This window comes from Syngnathus typhle, linkage group LG11 (assembly GCF_033458585.1).
Source record: "Syngnathus typhle isolate RoL2023-S1 ecotype Sweden linkage group LG11, RoL_Styp_1.0, whole genome shotgun sequence".
Lineage (NCBI taxonomy): Eukaryota > Metazoa > Chordata > Actinopteri > Syngnathiformes > Syngnathidae > Syngnathus > Syngnathus typhle.
In genome coordinates, this window is record NC_083748.1 from 13570501 (window position 1) to 13584269 (window position 13769).

At 43.5% G+C, this 13769-nt stretch overlaps 2 protein-coding genes and 1 long non-coding RNA gene across 5 annotated transcripts; 1 reads left to right on the forward strand and 2 right to left on the reverse strand.

Annotated features, from left to right (window-relative positions):
* Window positions 1-397: 397 nt before the first annotated feature.
* On the reverse strand, window positions 398-4234 carry LOC133162412 (uncharacterized). 3 transcript variants are annotated; one of them, XM_061291579.1, is made up of 8 exons: window positions 4093-4219; window positions 3861-3926; window positions 3431-3495; window positions 2753-3342; window positions 2474-2584; window positions 2111-2172; window positions 1311-1571; window positions 398-1094 (listed from the first exon to the last, which is right to left on the reverse strand). In XM_061291579.1, the coding sequence occupies exons 4-8, from the start codon at window positions 3330-3332 to the stop codon at window positions 1074-1076; spliced, it is 1035 nt and encodes a 344-aa protein (XP_061147563.1). In that variant the 5' UTR covers window positions 3333-3342; window positions 3431-3495; window positions 3861-3926; window positions 4093-4219; the 3' UTR covers window positions 398-1073. The 3 variants fall into 3 exon arrangements, with proteins under 3 accessions (XP_061147563.1, XP_061147561.1, XP_061147562.1); XM_061291577.1 differs by lacking the exon at window positions 3431-3495; XM_061291578.1 differs by lacking the exons at window positions 3431-3495; window positions 3861-3926 and having other exon boundaries at window positions 4093-4234.
* Window positions 2481-3637, forward strand: LOC133162414 (uncharacterized). Its single transcript, XR_009716215.1, has 2 exons — window positions 2481-2614; window positions 2729-3637. It is a non-coding gene; the product is annotated as an uncharacterized LOC133162414 (long non-coding RNA).
* Window positions 4235-7925: 3691 nt separating the features above from the next.
* On the reverse strand, window positions 7926-9849 carry LOC133162399 (potassium voltage-gated channel subfamily A member 10). Its single transcript, XM_061291555.1, has 2 exons — window positions 9844-9849; window positions 7926-9575 (listed from the first exon to the last, which is right to left on the reverse strand). Exons 1-2 carry the CDS (start codon window positions 9847-9849, stop codon window positions 7926-7928), a joined length of 1656 nt encoding a protein of 551 aa, XP_061147539.1.
* Between the last annotated feature and the right edge of the window lie 3920 nt (window positions 9850-13769).

Consider the following 13769-nt stretch of genomic DNA (forward strand, 5'->3'; position numbering starts at 1 on the left):
GGCCATCTGCCTGCGGGGCCAACCTGTTCCTCAGGTGGGATCCATCAGCGTACGCTTCAGCCTATATTCTGACACACTGCCACATTCCATCTGTTTAACTACACGTTAGCACCATTAGGCCAAGCTGGGGTGCGGCAAGGCTCTGCATTCAGACGGCAAATATTCCTAAAGGTCTCGACACGGTGGAATTTCCGAACCGCATTTCGCATGCTTCCACACATCCACATTGTTGTTTCTACAAGTCCTGACGTAAAGTCTTTGGTTGACAAAAGGTGCGGCACTGGTTTGAGTTCTTCCCATTGGCTTCCTGTGCTTTTAGCATAGGCTAACAAAACCCATGTTTTACTATTCACTATTCCACCTTTGCCCTTCCCTTCGTCCACAAACCACAAGACAGTTTTTGTTGATTTGACATGTTTATTTGCAAGATGAATGCCTGCATTCACCTTCAAAATTGAATTTCACGTTTCATTTGAGCTTCTAATAAATAAGACAACTAACATCTTAATTGTGAAATTGTGGGATTGTAAACAGTATTGCACAGTTGTTGTTTTTAACTAAATTAAGTAAACATCACATTTATTACATAAACACTGGATTTACATGGCGGCTCCAAATGAATGCTTATACAGTACATAAACTCTACAAATATGGAATAATTGCACTTTTTTTTTTTTAAGTTGGCCTGAACTGACTCCTCCGCCAATAATTTAAATGGTCTACATCTGTTTAGCAACAAATGTTTAGCTTATCTAACGATGATATAGCATATTTGGACCACATTTAATTGAGTGTTTTTCTCAATTTAGGTGCCATGCCCAAAATATAAAATCATTAAAAAAAAGAAAACATCTCAACTATGTTACAGAGCCCTGCAGCATGACTCCAACAAAATAGTAGACCGAGCTACTATGGTATTACATTTGGAATGTCCTCCTCAAAGCATCCGCGTCAGCACGTTATGCTCTTCCGGCATAACTAAGCACAAACGAAACAAATCAAACCGGAAACTTGGACCTCATCCTTCACTCCGGGAACTGGTTCCACCATTAGCGTAGCTGGCTCCTCTGTCATTAGGGATGTTCCGAACACGCCTAGAAGAGAACGCAGATCAATTAAAAAAAAAGACAAAATACGTAATCGTGTATTGTAGAACAGTGAGATCAAGTGTCTGACATGAAATTACCCAATTTAACCCAATTGGGAGAACAAGATTTATTAACACAAATAATGTAATTTTTTTTTCTTGGTTGAGTTATCTATGCAATGGTTTGATTAAAAAAAACAAACAAATGATGCTAATGTCTTACTTGTTTATATTCAAATCGGTCTTGTAGGTAGCGGTTCCCCAGGCCGGTGATGTACCCGACGTTTTGCCGGGAGAGGCTGGCGACGCGAGCTGTGAAGTCCAACGTGAAGGCCAGCTTGACCAGCTCCGGTGCTGTGGATGGGATGATGGGTTGCATGCGCGTGGGTGATGTCTCCTCCTCCAAGTAAGCGTCAGCTAGCCTTTGGAAGGAAGAGTATGACAACCCTTGGAAGAACTTGCTCAGGGCGGAATTGTCTTTAATCTGCAAAGAAAACTAGAGTTAAAATGTCAGGCAAGAAAATCCTTCATGTTGACTTCTAGTAAAAGTGATACTGCTAATGTCTTCAGAGGTGACTGTTGTTTACAACTTCGAAAGTCAACAGTGAGCAATAATGCAGGATGAGATAATAGCACACGCAGGTTGAAGTTTGAACTGTGACTACCATGACTTCTTATCACCTCATTTGAGATACAGCTGCTTGATCAAATCATGTTTGACCCATTTAACAACCTTCGCCTACCTACATAACTTAACCATTGCATTGTTTTCACACACCTACCCACTTTCACCAATGTCTCCTCAAGAAATCTACCAATCTAACCTACCAACCATCAAACATACCTTCCTACCATGACCATTATCCTTCCATTACCCATCCAACCTACCTATCATACCTTCTTAATTAGCTAGCTTGCAAGCTTTTTGCCTACCAACCAAACCTATATCGCTTTTGTGAGGCCGAAACCCCGTCTGTCGCTCACAATTGGGTAAACATTGCGTTTTTCGAGTAGCCGACTGACCTTGTCGTCGATAGCGTCTCCCTGCTCCTTAGTCAAAGCGATGATCCGGTTAATGACTTCCTCTAGGAAACGAAAAATAAACAACACGTTGAGTTGGTCTGATGTTGACAGTGTACCCATCTAACCTACCCACAGACGTGCCTGACCATTCCTCGAACTTGCTCATCTAACCGCATATCCACCCTAAGCCCGACCTACAACCCCAATCTACCCATCTAAGCATTCATTTGTTGACTATCAACCTACCCACGTAACTAACTAGGCCCCATATAGCTCACACCTACCTCTGTTTTGGGTTGTCAGCTATGTGAACCACTAAACTACCAAAGACCCCCAAACTGCTAGCAACACGCGTGTCCTTACCGTCTGACATAGTCACCTCGTCCTCCTTCTCCTTGACCTCATGGAGAATCTTCTCCAGTTCCTCGGACACCTTCTCATAGTAGGAGCTGGTCTGTTCCACACTCACCACAGCTGAAAACCAAAAAGGGGACATTAGTAAAGGTACTGTACACCTAACCAAAGGATCGGCTGGAAAGGATCCTGATTTTTTTGTTCGGAAAATGATTATGGTTATTTACTCCAAATATCATATCTCTATTCATCTCGTTATGCCAGCTAGATGCGGTTTTCAGATCCTACCTTCTGCTCCGGGGATGTCTGTGGCGTCCCACTCCTCTCTCTTGTTGATCTTAATGAGGGACAGACGCCTCTTGGAGAACCTTCTTTTCAAACTCATTCTCTTTGAGGACTTCTTCTTTGTCGAGGAGGCCGGCGTCGAGGCGGGCAGGCACACAGCGGTGTGGTCCGCATCATGGTCCGAAGCCTCGGGAATGTCGGACGGACACTCCCGCTCCTCGTCTTTCTCCTCAGTGCTCCGTCGTGAGAACAGACCCAGGAAGTTCTTCCACAAGGAGGGCTTTTTGTTCTTCTTGGACTTCTTGCTGACATTGTTGTCCGGCGGTATGTCCGGGGGAGTTTCGGTGGGAGCAAGTGACCGGAACGTCCCGTCGTTCAGGGCCCCGGCCAAATGAATGGAAGGGTCGCTGGAATGTCTCCGGTGCCTTTTGGGGATGGTCACCCACTTGAGTTTGCGCTCGTGACGCTTGAGTCCCAGTGACTCATCGTTGAGGCTGAGGCTGCGTTTGACATAGACTTCCAGAAGACGCCGCGTGTCATTGGGCGCCACGAAAATCACAGAACTTTCGTTGGGCCGTTGCATGGTGGGGTAACTGCAAACACAAGAGGATAGAGATATTCTTATTGTATAAATAAGAAAGCCCTGAATAGTTTGCGTGTTGTTTCCTGTACATGACTCACCTTCATCGGAAATCAACAGAAAGCAAGCGGTCGCATTAGAGGTTTGTTGTTGCTCAATAGTAAAACTTTTGGATGGATTGAAAAAAACACATACGACATACAAGTAACATACAGTCTGAGTCCGATCAAATAGAATACAGCTCTCGTATTCAAGACAATTGATAAATACAGCGATATCGAGCGAATACAATAAATGTTTGCATTCTTGTTTAGTTTGTGCTTTATTTGAATAGCAATACATTTGACAAAAAAGGAGTAATAACTTTATTATATTTATTTTGTAAGTTTATTTTCTAAGTTTATTTTTTCACAAATATATTCATATCGAATACAAACTAACTTTTTTTTTTTTTTCCTTCCGTTTGGATTGAAACATTTCTGTACGCATTGCACTGTATAAAAGAAACTAAATGAAGTGCAAACAACTTACATGCATCGGGCCTTTTTGTGACATATGACTACAGAAGAAGAAAATAGTTCTTGCATCGTTGGAGACCTTGATGCACAAATATTGATTTATCATGAGAAAAAAGACAGGTGATCAGCTCAACGAGCCACCATTAAGTCCATTAACAGCATTCATCTACAAAATATACACGTTGATAATATTGATATTATAACAAAACAACAACAACAAAAAAAATCAAACAAAAAAGACTTACATAGTGCAATGAGTTGACGGTCAAAACGTCTATTTCTCTGTATGTGCTTTCAATAGAGGAACTCTACTCCTGTGCAGCTTCTTGTTTGTTGGCCGCTTTTGTGCTCCACTTCCTCACCTCGACTTGTGTGATGTCACCAAGCTTGTCAGTTTAGGGGGCGGGGATGGAAACTCCCCCCTCACCTGCACCAAACAGGCGTCAACCTTTCCATAAATGGCAATGGCTGACTCGAGGAACGTAACACCTTGCTGACCCACTTTCTATTCTTCTCATCCAATTGCATCCCTCCATGTCATCAATAGGATAGTATATTATTTCAGTGTCACGTCAAACACTTTCAAATGATAGCAACGTGTTTCGGATCATATCATTCAAACTAATAATAAACACTTTTAGAAGATTTTTTTTATATTCCTGATAGGTGTTGCATTTTTCTGCACTGTACCCAAGTGACCCTAACACAGTGCCATCTGCTGTTTTTGATAGGGCAGTTTGTCACTTGCCCTTATTGTAATGTCAATGGGAAGAACTTTTTAATGTAGGTTTCCTGCAGCTCATAAGCATTTTGTCTGTTTTTTTAAAAAATCAAATCCAAAAGCTATTGCAAAGTGCAACCTTGTCCTCAAAATCAGGGGACTGAATGGACTACGCCGCTGGTCAATAAGAGATGGCGTCTCTAAGCTCCCATTTTGTGATCAAGGTCAGAACATCGGTCAGCGCATCCTGGCCACATACTTAACTCAAAGGCTGAACTTTGACAGCTGTTTTACATGCAGCTCATGAGCTGTTTGCAGTATGAGCAGAAATCGGACTCTTTGATATGTTTGGGACTGTTTCCAAGGAGGGGCGCTCGGTGCTTGATCAGTCACTTGACCGTGCTATTTTAAGACCAGGTTGTAAAAATGCTGTGTCATATCATTTTGGAAATAAAAAGGACAACATTTAGCAAATAAGGGAGAAATATTGCTGTAAAAAATACAAATATTGGAAGACTACTGGAAGTAATATAGAAAATATTTGAGAAAAATACAGTCTTCAGTTAATAAAACTATAGAAACAATATAACAAATACAAGAAGCAAAACCAAATATTCGAAAAATAGTCACATTTTAATCAGTCTAAATTATCCGTCTGTCCGTCAGTCATCTGCACTCGCCCTCACACCTTCGGGGGGCAAATTTGGAATTCTAAATGATATTAAATAAACATGTTTGAAGTACAAAAGATACAAATCATGCATAAACCAGAGTTGTAAAATAAAATGCAAAAAAGTAAAAATCAGATGAAAAGCAATAACATGACAGAAATACCAAAATGTCAGCTTAAAAGAAATTGAAATATTTCACAAAAATACGACCCAAAAGAAATATTTTTAGAGCGCGGTGCCTTGTTACATTTCAGCTGACCTTGGCATTGATTCCTCCAGATTCTTTTAGTGTAATACCTGATGAATTATAAATGACAGCAGCTTCAAATCAGCATTAACCTTGTGTGACTCAAGTGTGTGTGTGTGTGTGTGTGTGTGTGCGTGCGTGCCTGATGGTCGCCAATCAGTCAGAGATCCATTGCCTCCACAAGGACACGTTTGTTCTCAACAATGGACGCTTTTCTAAATGATTCATCTGCTTCCATTTAAAGCAAAGTCAGAACAAGGGTCCATCTAGATCAAATGCAAAATATTTGATAAAATAACAAAATATAATGACAAAAACACTTCACTATCAACATACAACGAAATAGAAACATCTTAAAAACATAATGCCAAATAGATACATGCAAATTCAAAATGCTACATGCCAAATAAAAATACTTTTTCCTCAGAAAATGTGACAAACAAAGAAATTTGAAATAGAAATCGGGTAAAGCACACAAAAGCAAAATCTAAAAATATATGACCTATAACAGACACAAAGTACAAATCCATTCAACAGTAGCGTGGACTGTGAGATGAGCATATTAGCCAAATGATGAGTGGGAGACTCCACACACTTACGTAGCATACATGTTTAATGGAAGGCACTGCTTACAGAATTAAGAACATGTCATTCACGCATTCATTTTTCAGAACTGAGCCGCTAAGAAGTCAAGTGTGGGCTAACTCCATTTTGATCACCTTCAAGTTAAGCCCAGAAACAAACAGTTGCATCTTTCCGGACCAAGTCCAAGTTTACTTCCAATATTGACACATGGGGCGGCACTCGGCACCGATCCTGTAGTATCAGTTGATTATTTACACTCTCCCTCCACAATGGAGTTTGCACCACTCCGCTTCTCAGTCGCTCAACTGTACTCCATAAGAATTAGTGCTTCTTCCTAAAATAAAGTGCAGAGTAACCGTGGATCTTATTGGCTACCATAGGAATTATTGCTGTTTTGCTGGGGTCAGACAGAGTTCCCCTACTGTCGCAACATGATTGCATTTCCTACGCTTATTGCAAGATGACATTCTCAGCCATTGTTCTAAAAATCCTACTTCCAAATGTCACATTGTTATAATTGAAATGCGGCATGGGCATCTAACGCTCTCACATGATTACCACTAGACCATCCGTCCTTATAATTAGCTACATTCATTATGTCAAACTTTAGTATGAGCCTCATTTCTCTATGGCATGCAGTATACGTAAATGATACACGATTACATTTCCAGTGTGCAGCTCCTCCTAATACATCATAAAGCTTACAGTTGTGATCATAAATGGTCTTCCCTGTGCGTATTAAAGCCTCACTAGTGCAATTAACATTCAGTGCATTGATTCCACAAGCTTTGAATTGTACTTTAAAGGATTTCCCTTGCATAAATATGCTCAGTTGGCAAGAAAATATCAAATGTGTTGTTTTGGCATGCGAGTTCTTTGAGCATTTGATTTCATATTTTGCAGCTCATTTGTAACATGCAAGCTACGTATCAATTTGATTTCATTCAAGTAAAATTAAAGAGGTCTCACAATGTGTGGACACTTCCCAGCGTCCTTGAGAGTCTTGTACTATAGATTTAGGTAAATATGGGCAAGTGGAATCTCACGTGGAAGGAATGATTTTTTTGTTATTGTTGCAATGGAAGAGAGGAGGGGCCTGGCGGAGAGGTTGCCACAAGGACACATTGCAAAAACACAGGAAACTTCATTAGATACTCTCATTTGGAACATTATGCCAATACAGACATAATAACATTGCAAATACTTCAAATGCCCACAGTCATCCGACTCGGATCCCCTAAAGGTCCAACAGTCCATGCACGAGATATAGTATAAACATGCCCTTGTTGTGTATATTGCAATTGTCCTGAGACAGAATGTAACACAAGTGATTCCATTTAAAACCCTTTTGCTATTGAGCACCGCTAAAATGTTTCTCGCTCTCTGTCTCGTACGTCATTGCCCCTCCTTTATGTCAAATTTAACAAAATCCTTTTTGTCAATATGGCAACAACATAAAACATTCATTTTTTTTCACAGAAATGTTTAGGTACTCAAGTTGTCTCTCAGTTGATTCCTAAAACCTTTTTTGCCATCTCGAAGGGTTTGAAGAGTGAGCTACAACATCTAATGAATTGCTCTGATTAATTCATACTCAAATAACCTAATACGTCTACAGAATACGACGGCTGTAGGCTATTTTATTTTCGGGCATGATTACTGCCATATTGTATTATTTTGTTCTGTGCAGTAGGGTCCAATCCTACATGAATAGCCTGCAGAACCAGATTCAAATGGATGGATGGAAATTGTACTTCTTAAAAGGCTTTTTCTTGGTCCAAAATAAGATAACTTGAGTAAAGGATATCAATAGCGTCTTCATGCTACAGAAAAATGGTGGAAGAAAATGTTGTTCTACGAGTGGAAGCCATTCTTCTCGAGATTCCAGGTGCTTTTGTCCAGCGTCGCCGTGCTGTGGGATTTTTCGGCCAATGAGTTTTTCTGGGCCTCGGTGGCGTCGTCAATCCTCTGCTTCTCCTCCTGCTCCGCTTTGCGATTGTAGAAGTAGTTGAAGTTAGACACAATGACAGGAACGGGCAGTGCGATGGTCAGCACCCCGGCGATGGCACACAGAGTGCCCACCATCTTGCCGCCAATGGTGATGGGGCACATGTCTCCGTAGCCCACCGTGGTCATGGTAACCACCGCCCACCAGAATCCGTCCGGGATGCTGACAAACTGCGTGTTTGGCTCGTCGACTTCAGCGAAAAAGATGGCGCTGGAGAAGAGGATGACACCGATGAAGAGGAAGAAGATAAGCAAGCCCAGCTCTCGCATGCTCGCCTTGAGGGTCTGCCCGAGGATCTGAAGTCCCTTGGAGTGGCGGGACAGTTTGAAGATGCGAGTCACTCTCACCAAGCGGATAATCCTCAGGATGGCGAGGGACAAGTTCTGACCGGAGCTGGCGTCGTCGTCGTCGGAGGTGGTCGCCAGCTCCGTGCCCAACGTGACGAAGTACGGAAGGATGGACACGATGTCGATGATGTTCATGATGTTGTAGAAGAAAGCGCGCTTACTGGGACACGCGGCAAAACGAACGCCGGCCTCGAAGCAGAACCAGATGATGCAAATGGTCTCGACAATAAAGAAAGGGTCTGTGAAGTAGGCTATCAAGTCTCTGGAGGCAGGTTGAGGACCTGAACTTTCCGTGCTCTTGTTAAACGCATGATCTTCACGGAGAATGTAAGCGCTATCCTCCCTGAATACGGGGAGAGTCTCCAGACAAAAGATAAAGATGGAGATCGTGATGACAAAAATGGAGACAAAAGCAATGGCTTTGGCCGCACTGGAGCTCTCGGGGTACTCAAACAGGAGCCAGAACTGTCTTTTGAGCTCGTTGGTCGGCAACAAGACCGTGGGCTTGTCGACGAAGCCTTCGGCCTCACGGAACTGCTCCATGGCTTCGTGGCCCAGTTGATAGAAAACGATCTCACTGGCGAAGACATCTAACGGGACATTGGCCGGCCTACGGACCCGCCCGCCAGACTGGTAGAAGTACAGGACGCTGTCGAAGGCCGGACGGTTACGGTCGAAGAAATACTCGTTCTTCATGGCGTCAAAGTGACGTATTCGTTTGGCGGGGTCGCCCAGTAAAGTCTCCGGGAACCGGTTGAGTGTGCTCAGCTGGGTCTCGAACATCAGGCCCGAAACGTTGATGACCACCCTCAGGTCTCGGTCCCCCCCGCCCGTCTTCTCAAACAGGTCCTCGTTGTCATAGCAGCCCCTCGGCATCCTGCTGAAGACGCCGTCGGAACCCGACTCGCCGTTCACCAGAAGCTTTATATTTGATATCAGGCTGCAGCTACTGGAGGTGGCCTTGGATGGCGTGGAAGAGGACGCACCCTCACGACGGCCCCAGCCGGGGGATGGACGCGGGGAAGAGCGACGGGGCGATCGCTCGGGATCCGCCGCCTCCGACGTGGGCGACGTCGGGTAGCCGGAGTCGCTTGGGTCGCCCAAGTTGATGCCCACATCGTCCACATTTTCAAAGTTAACCAGAGGAACCTAGATAGCAATACAGTAGACGGATACTTCATTTGTCCTCTGAGTGAAACAAAGCGCTTGTGTATGTTTGCACGTCATTTAGGCTAGTAGAGTATGCCCCAACTGAAGGTTTGTTTGTCTGCATGGTCATGATTTATGATCCGCTCTACTTTCAGTACTTTGCCACCCTTTTGTGAAATCTGTAAGAAGCTAGAAGCCTCTTTTTTCGGGGGGGGTCCTTGTTTGCGTCTGTGCTTGGCCCCAGTTTATACATAATATTTGCGCAAACCTCCATGGCTGTTGGTTTTCTCGGGTGTCGGGACTGCGGAAGGGGGTCCAGCGTGGACCTCGCTTCCTCTGGCTGGCATGGAGGTAGCTTTAGTCCTCGGTAACCTGAACGAACATAAGAGCAAAACGCAAGGCAGCTGCGTTAAATGCTTTTTTGTCCGTTTTTGTTTGGATCAGCACACAACTCGCCATCTGATACCCCCCGCCCGCCCGCCCCGTGTTCCAACTTGAGATCCTGACGGAAGTGAAACCTCGGCAGGTTTGCCCGGGAAACTGCTTACACCGAATCTACGTGCGTGCACGTGAGTGAGTGTGTGTGCTGATCCGGTAGTTAATTAGGCACACCTTTGCATGGAATCCAATGACGTCCCGTACCTTTAAAAATATTTCCGTGGTTTTGATTCAGCTTCTTAACCAACTTTATTTCTTCTTTGCTTTTAATATACAAAATATATTTATCATTGAACTTTTCAGTGATTTTTGTGGGGCCATTTTAAACCTTCTTCGTCTTTTCTTGTCAACTACAACAATATGTCTATTCAGTCTAACAATGAAGAGCACTTTGCATTTGTTTCTTTCTTATTTGACTTTTTTTGCGCATCGTTATTAATTGGTTGAATGCAATAGTGGCCAAAGTCCAAACATAAATGCCATCTATCACTACTTCATTCAGGATGGTGAATAACAAAACAACAACCACAAATCTATCGGCAAATCCAATAAATCAACTCTATCGTTCTTATTCCCACGACTCCTCTAAAGGACTTGAAGGCTGCATGCGTTCTGCATTGACCCTGAGTGTTCTCTATCTTTTTTCTTTTTTTGCATTGCAGTGCGACACCAAATATTCAGCAGCGTGAATTCAAACCTTAGCTAATATGGATTCTGCAATGTCAGCAAAAAAAAAACTTCTTCCAGTGATCTAACATTGAACAATGACAGCATCACCTTCAGCAACAAACAAACAAATCACAACAATCTTATCAGCTCTCACCAACCGACCCGACCCGGCAGGAATGACCTCCACTTCTTGCTCTTCTTCTTCTTCTATCCTCCTGCCTCAGCCGCACTCCCTCTCAAGAGCGTCTCTATCAAAGCTCCCATTGGGTAATTGAACACCTGATAGGAAATGAGAGCTGCCACATGTGCGCAGATACAAAACAATGCACAGCCACACACACTCACACTGGAACAAGGTTTGAAATTCTGAAGGAGGGATGGTGGAACAAGGGCTGGATGGGATTGATCACCTGGCTTCCCACTCCCCTCCTCCCATCAGCTTTGTGATAGGAGATTTAGCGTCTGACGTGGTGTGAAGGAATGCTCCCCCCTCCTCCCCACATTTGTCCTTCCCGCAGAGTAAGCATGCACACACACTAGGACGGTCCAATCCGACGTCACCTTGGGGCATTAGACTGCATTGTGCCCCCCCCCCCCCACCCCCCCAAAACCAATAGAGCACAATACCTGACAGAGCACCTGCAGCTGCATACATCAGTCCAATCGTCTCATGCTAGGTAAAAGCACGATTGCTTCTCTTTAATTTGTTCATATGAGTGAGAAAGAATCTCAAGTGAGAGCTGTGCCACTTCTGTTTAGGGGAAACAACTTGCCAATTGACCTTGCCGGAAGTGGGAGCTATAGATTGGAGCAAGGAGTCACTCTGTCAATGTTTGAGACAAACTCCAAGGTGATTCTTTGTACAATTTGAGGGTAGTAGAAGTAAAAATAGTCAAGTAAAAAACGTTTTATATTTGAAGGTTCAGAGTAAAAGTAAAAAAACATTGAAGGCTCAAAGTAAAAATAATGTGACAATTAATTCATTATAAATTTCAAATAAATGCATAGCGTGCATAGATACACCTGCACCTCGTTCTCCCTCACACACTCCCTCGCTCTCTGCCACTCTTTCTCTCCCTCTCCCTCTCCTCTCTCTCTCTCTCCCTCGCTCTCTCCGTGAACTCACTTTCTGGTATGGCGGGCCGGTGTTGCACCGATGACTCAGGACTGGCACTGTGCAACAATAGAGTGCCTCCTACAGATCAAAATTGGAGCTGATGGTTGATTTACTTCAACCCTATATTTTTGCACATGACTTAAAACTGCCAAGAGTGACGTTAAGACCTTTCTAGTTCTCTCTGGCTCAATTAAGAACAGATTGAATTAGCAGCCTTCAGGTATTAAGGGTCATGAATAAAAGATTTAATCCCAGCAATCAATTGTCCTTCAAAAGTTCCTGGTTGACGCTTTTCTCAGCAGGCTGGCCAATTTGGCAGCAGAAGACCACACTCTAATGTTACCCACTTTAAACCGCAACGTGCCCCTTTCTGTCACACTGCGGCGGAGAGCGGTGCGCGTCAAGGTCGACTCCCCCAAAAACTAGTCTTAAGTCTTTCCACCGGAGCCTTTGCGATCCATCATATTAGGAGGCCCTTGTCTCCAGGGTAGGAATCTCATTATGTTCACGCATGAGTGTAAACTTCACAATGTTTGGCGGAGGGGGATCACGCGCACGCAAGATAATATTAGAGGTCATCCGTGGGCATGCTCGCACTAGGAAATCACTCGGATAGCAATACGTTGGATATTTCAGTTCGTCATTTTGATATTTGTTTGTGCAGTTTGCTGTGTATGGTGACTTACGCGCGCGGATATTCTATTTGTCCTGGTTGTTAGTAATCCACTTGAGTCCATTCATGATTTGAAGACTGATTGAATTACTGGCAAAACAAGAAACAAATTGTAAGAGTGCCTGATTGGACTCCTTTCCTTCCGCCGTCCATCTCCTTGCTTCATAGGCTATGAGATCGCATAAAAGGAGTCAATGACAAAGAAATCAAACAATGACATGACTGACATCAACCGTGACATAGCTTGTGACTTATTTTAGCTCTTGAGCTACACAATACTGATGGGATATTTTGCAAATTTAGGATACGATTGATAATGGTCCTGTTTATCTTTTGACTGGGAGGAAACAACAAAACCAATGATACGTTGTCTCTTTTCCCATTGGACGACATATTTTGCGCCTTCTGTCACCACCAAAGTCACTCACAATTTATTGCAAAATGTGCCATTGATCTTAAGAGTATCACGACACAGGTCAGAGCAGTGACATGGAGGTCACTCACAACAGCGTTAAAGACGAACGAGGTGGCGACTCAGAGCAGAGCGGGGATAAATCGATGGCGAGTGATTTGCGTGGAAAAGTGAGCGAGGCAGTGGAAAAGGGCGAAAAGATGAGCTCCACCGCAGCGTCCTGCGGGAGCGCCGACAGAGACGTCCCCTTCCTCTGCCTGTCCTTCATCCATCAGACCCTCCCCCTGCTGCTGACGTTCTAACCTTACCTGGTAACACGAAGCAATTCTCTCGTCGGCATGTCAAGTCAAAGCGCTAACTCGTACTGACATCATATGTATATTCTTAATTTTCTTTGTAGATCAAATCAACGCAGTTCAATTCTGTGAATTCTCTCACATTCTGCTGTTAAACATCAGGATGTGGCTAAATAAAAACCCAATTCATGGCAGATTATTTTGGAAATAAGTTGTGGTCATATTTTGCTCACTTGACTCCTTTGTGGTAAAGCTCTATGAGGATGAAAAGAAGTGTACTTTTGAACAAGGACAGCTTCATTGAAAAGTAATGACTACATTTGGGCTCCCTCCAGCAGGCCATCTAGCTTTTGCACAATGCCGGCAGACTAATAATAGCCGTGTTATTGTTATTATTAACACTTCAGAGCCTGTCATTTAACGCCCATGTGAGGGTCTTATCTGAGGAGAGCAGCTTTAAAGCCCACACAATGCACACCATGCTAATCGCCGACGCTAATACACACACACGTACGCCTGGGAAAACATTGAACATGAGCAAACTCATGTGCTAAACAAATAACTCAGACTAAAAATCAAAAGTCTACAC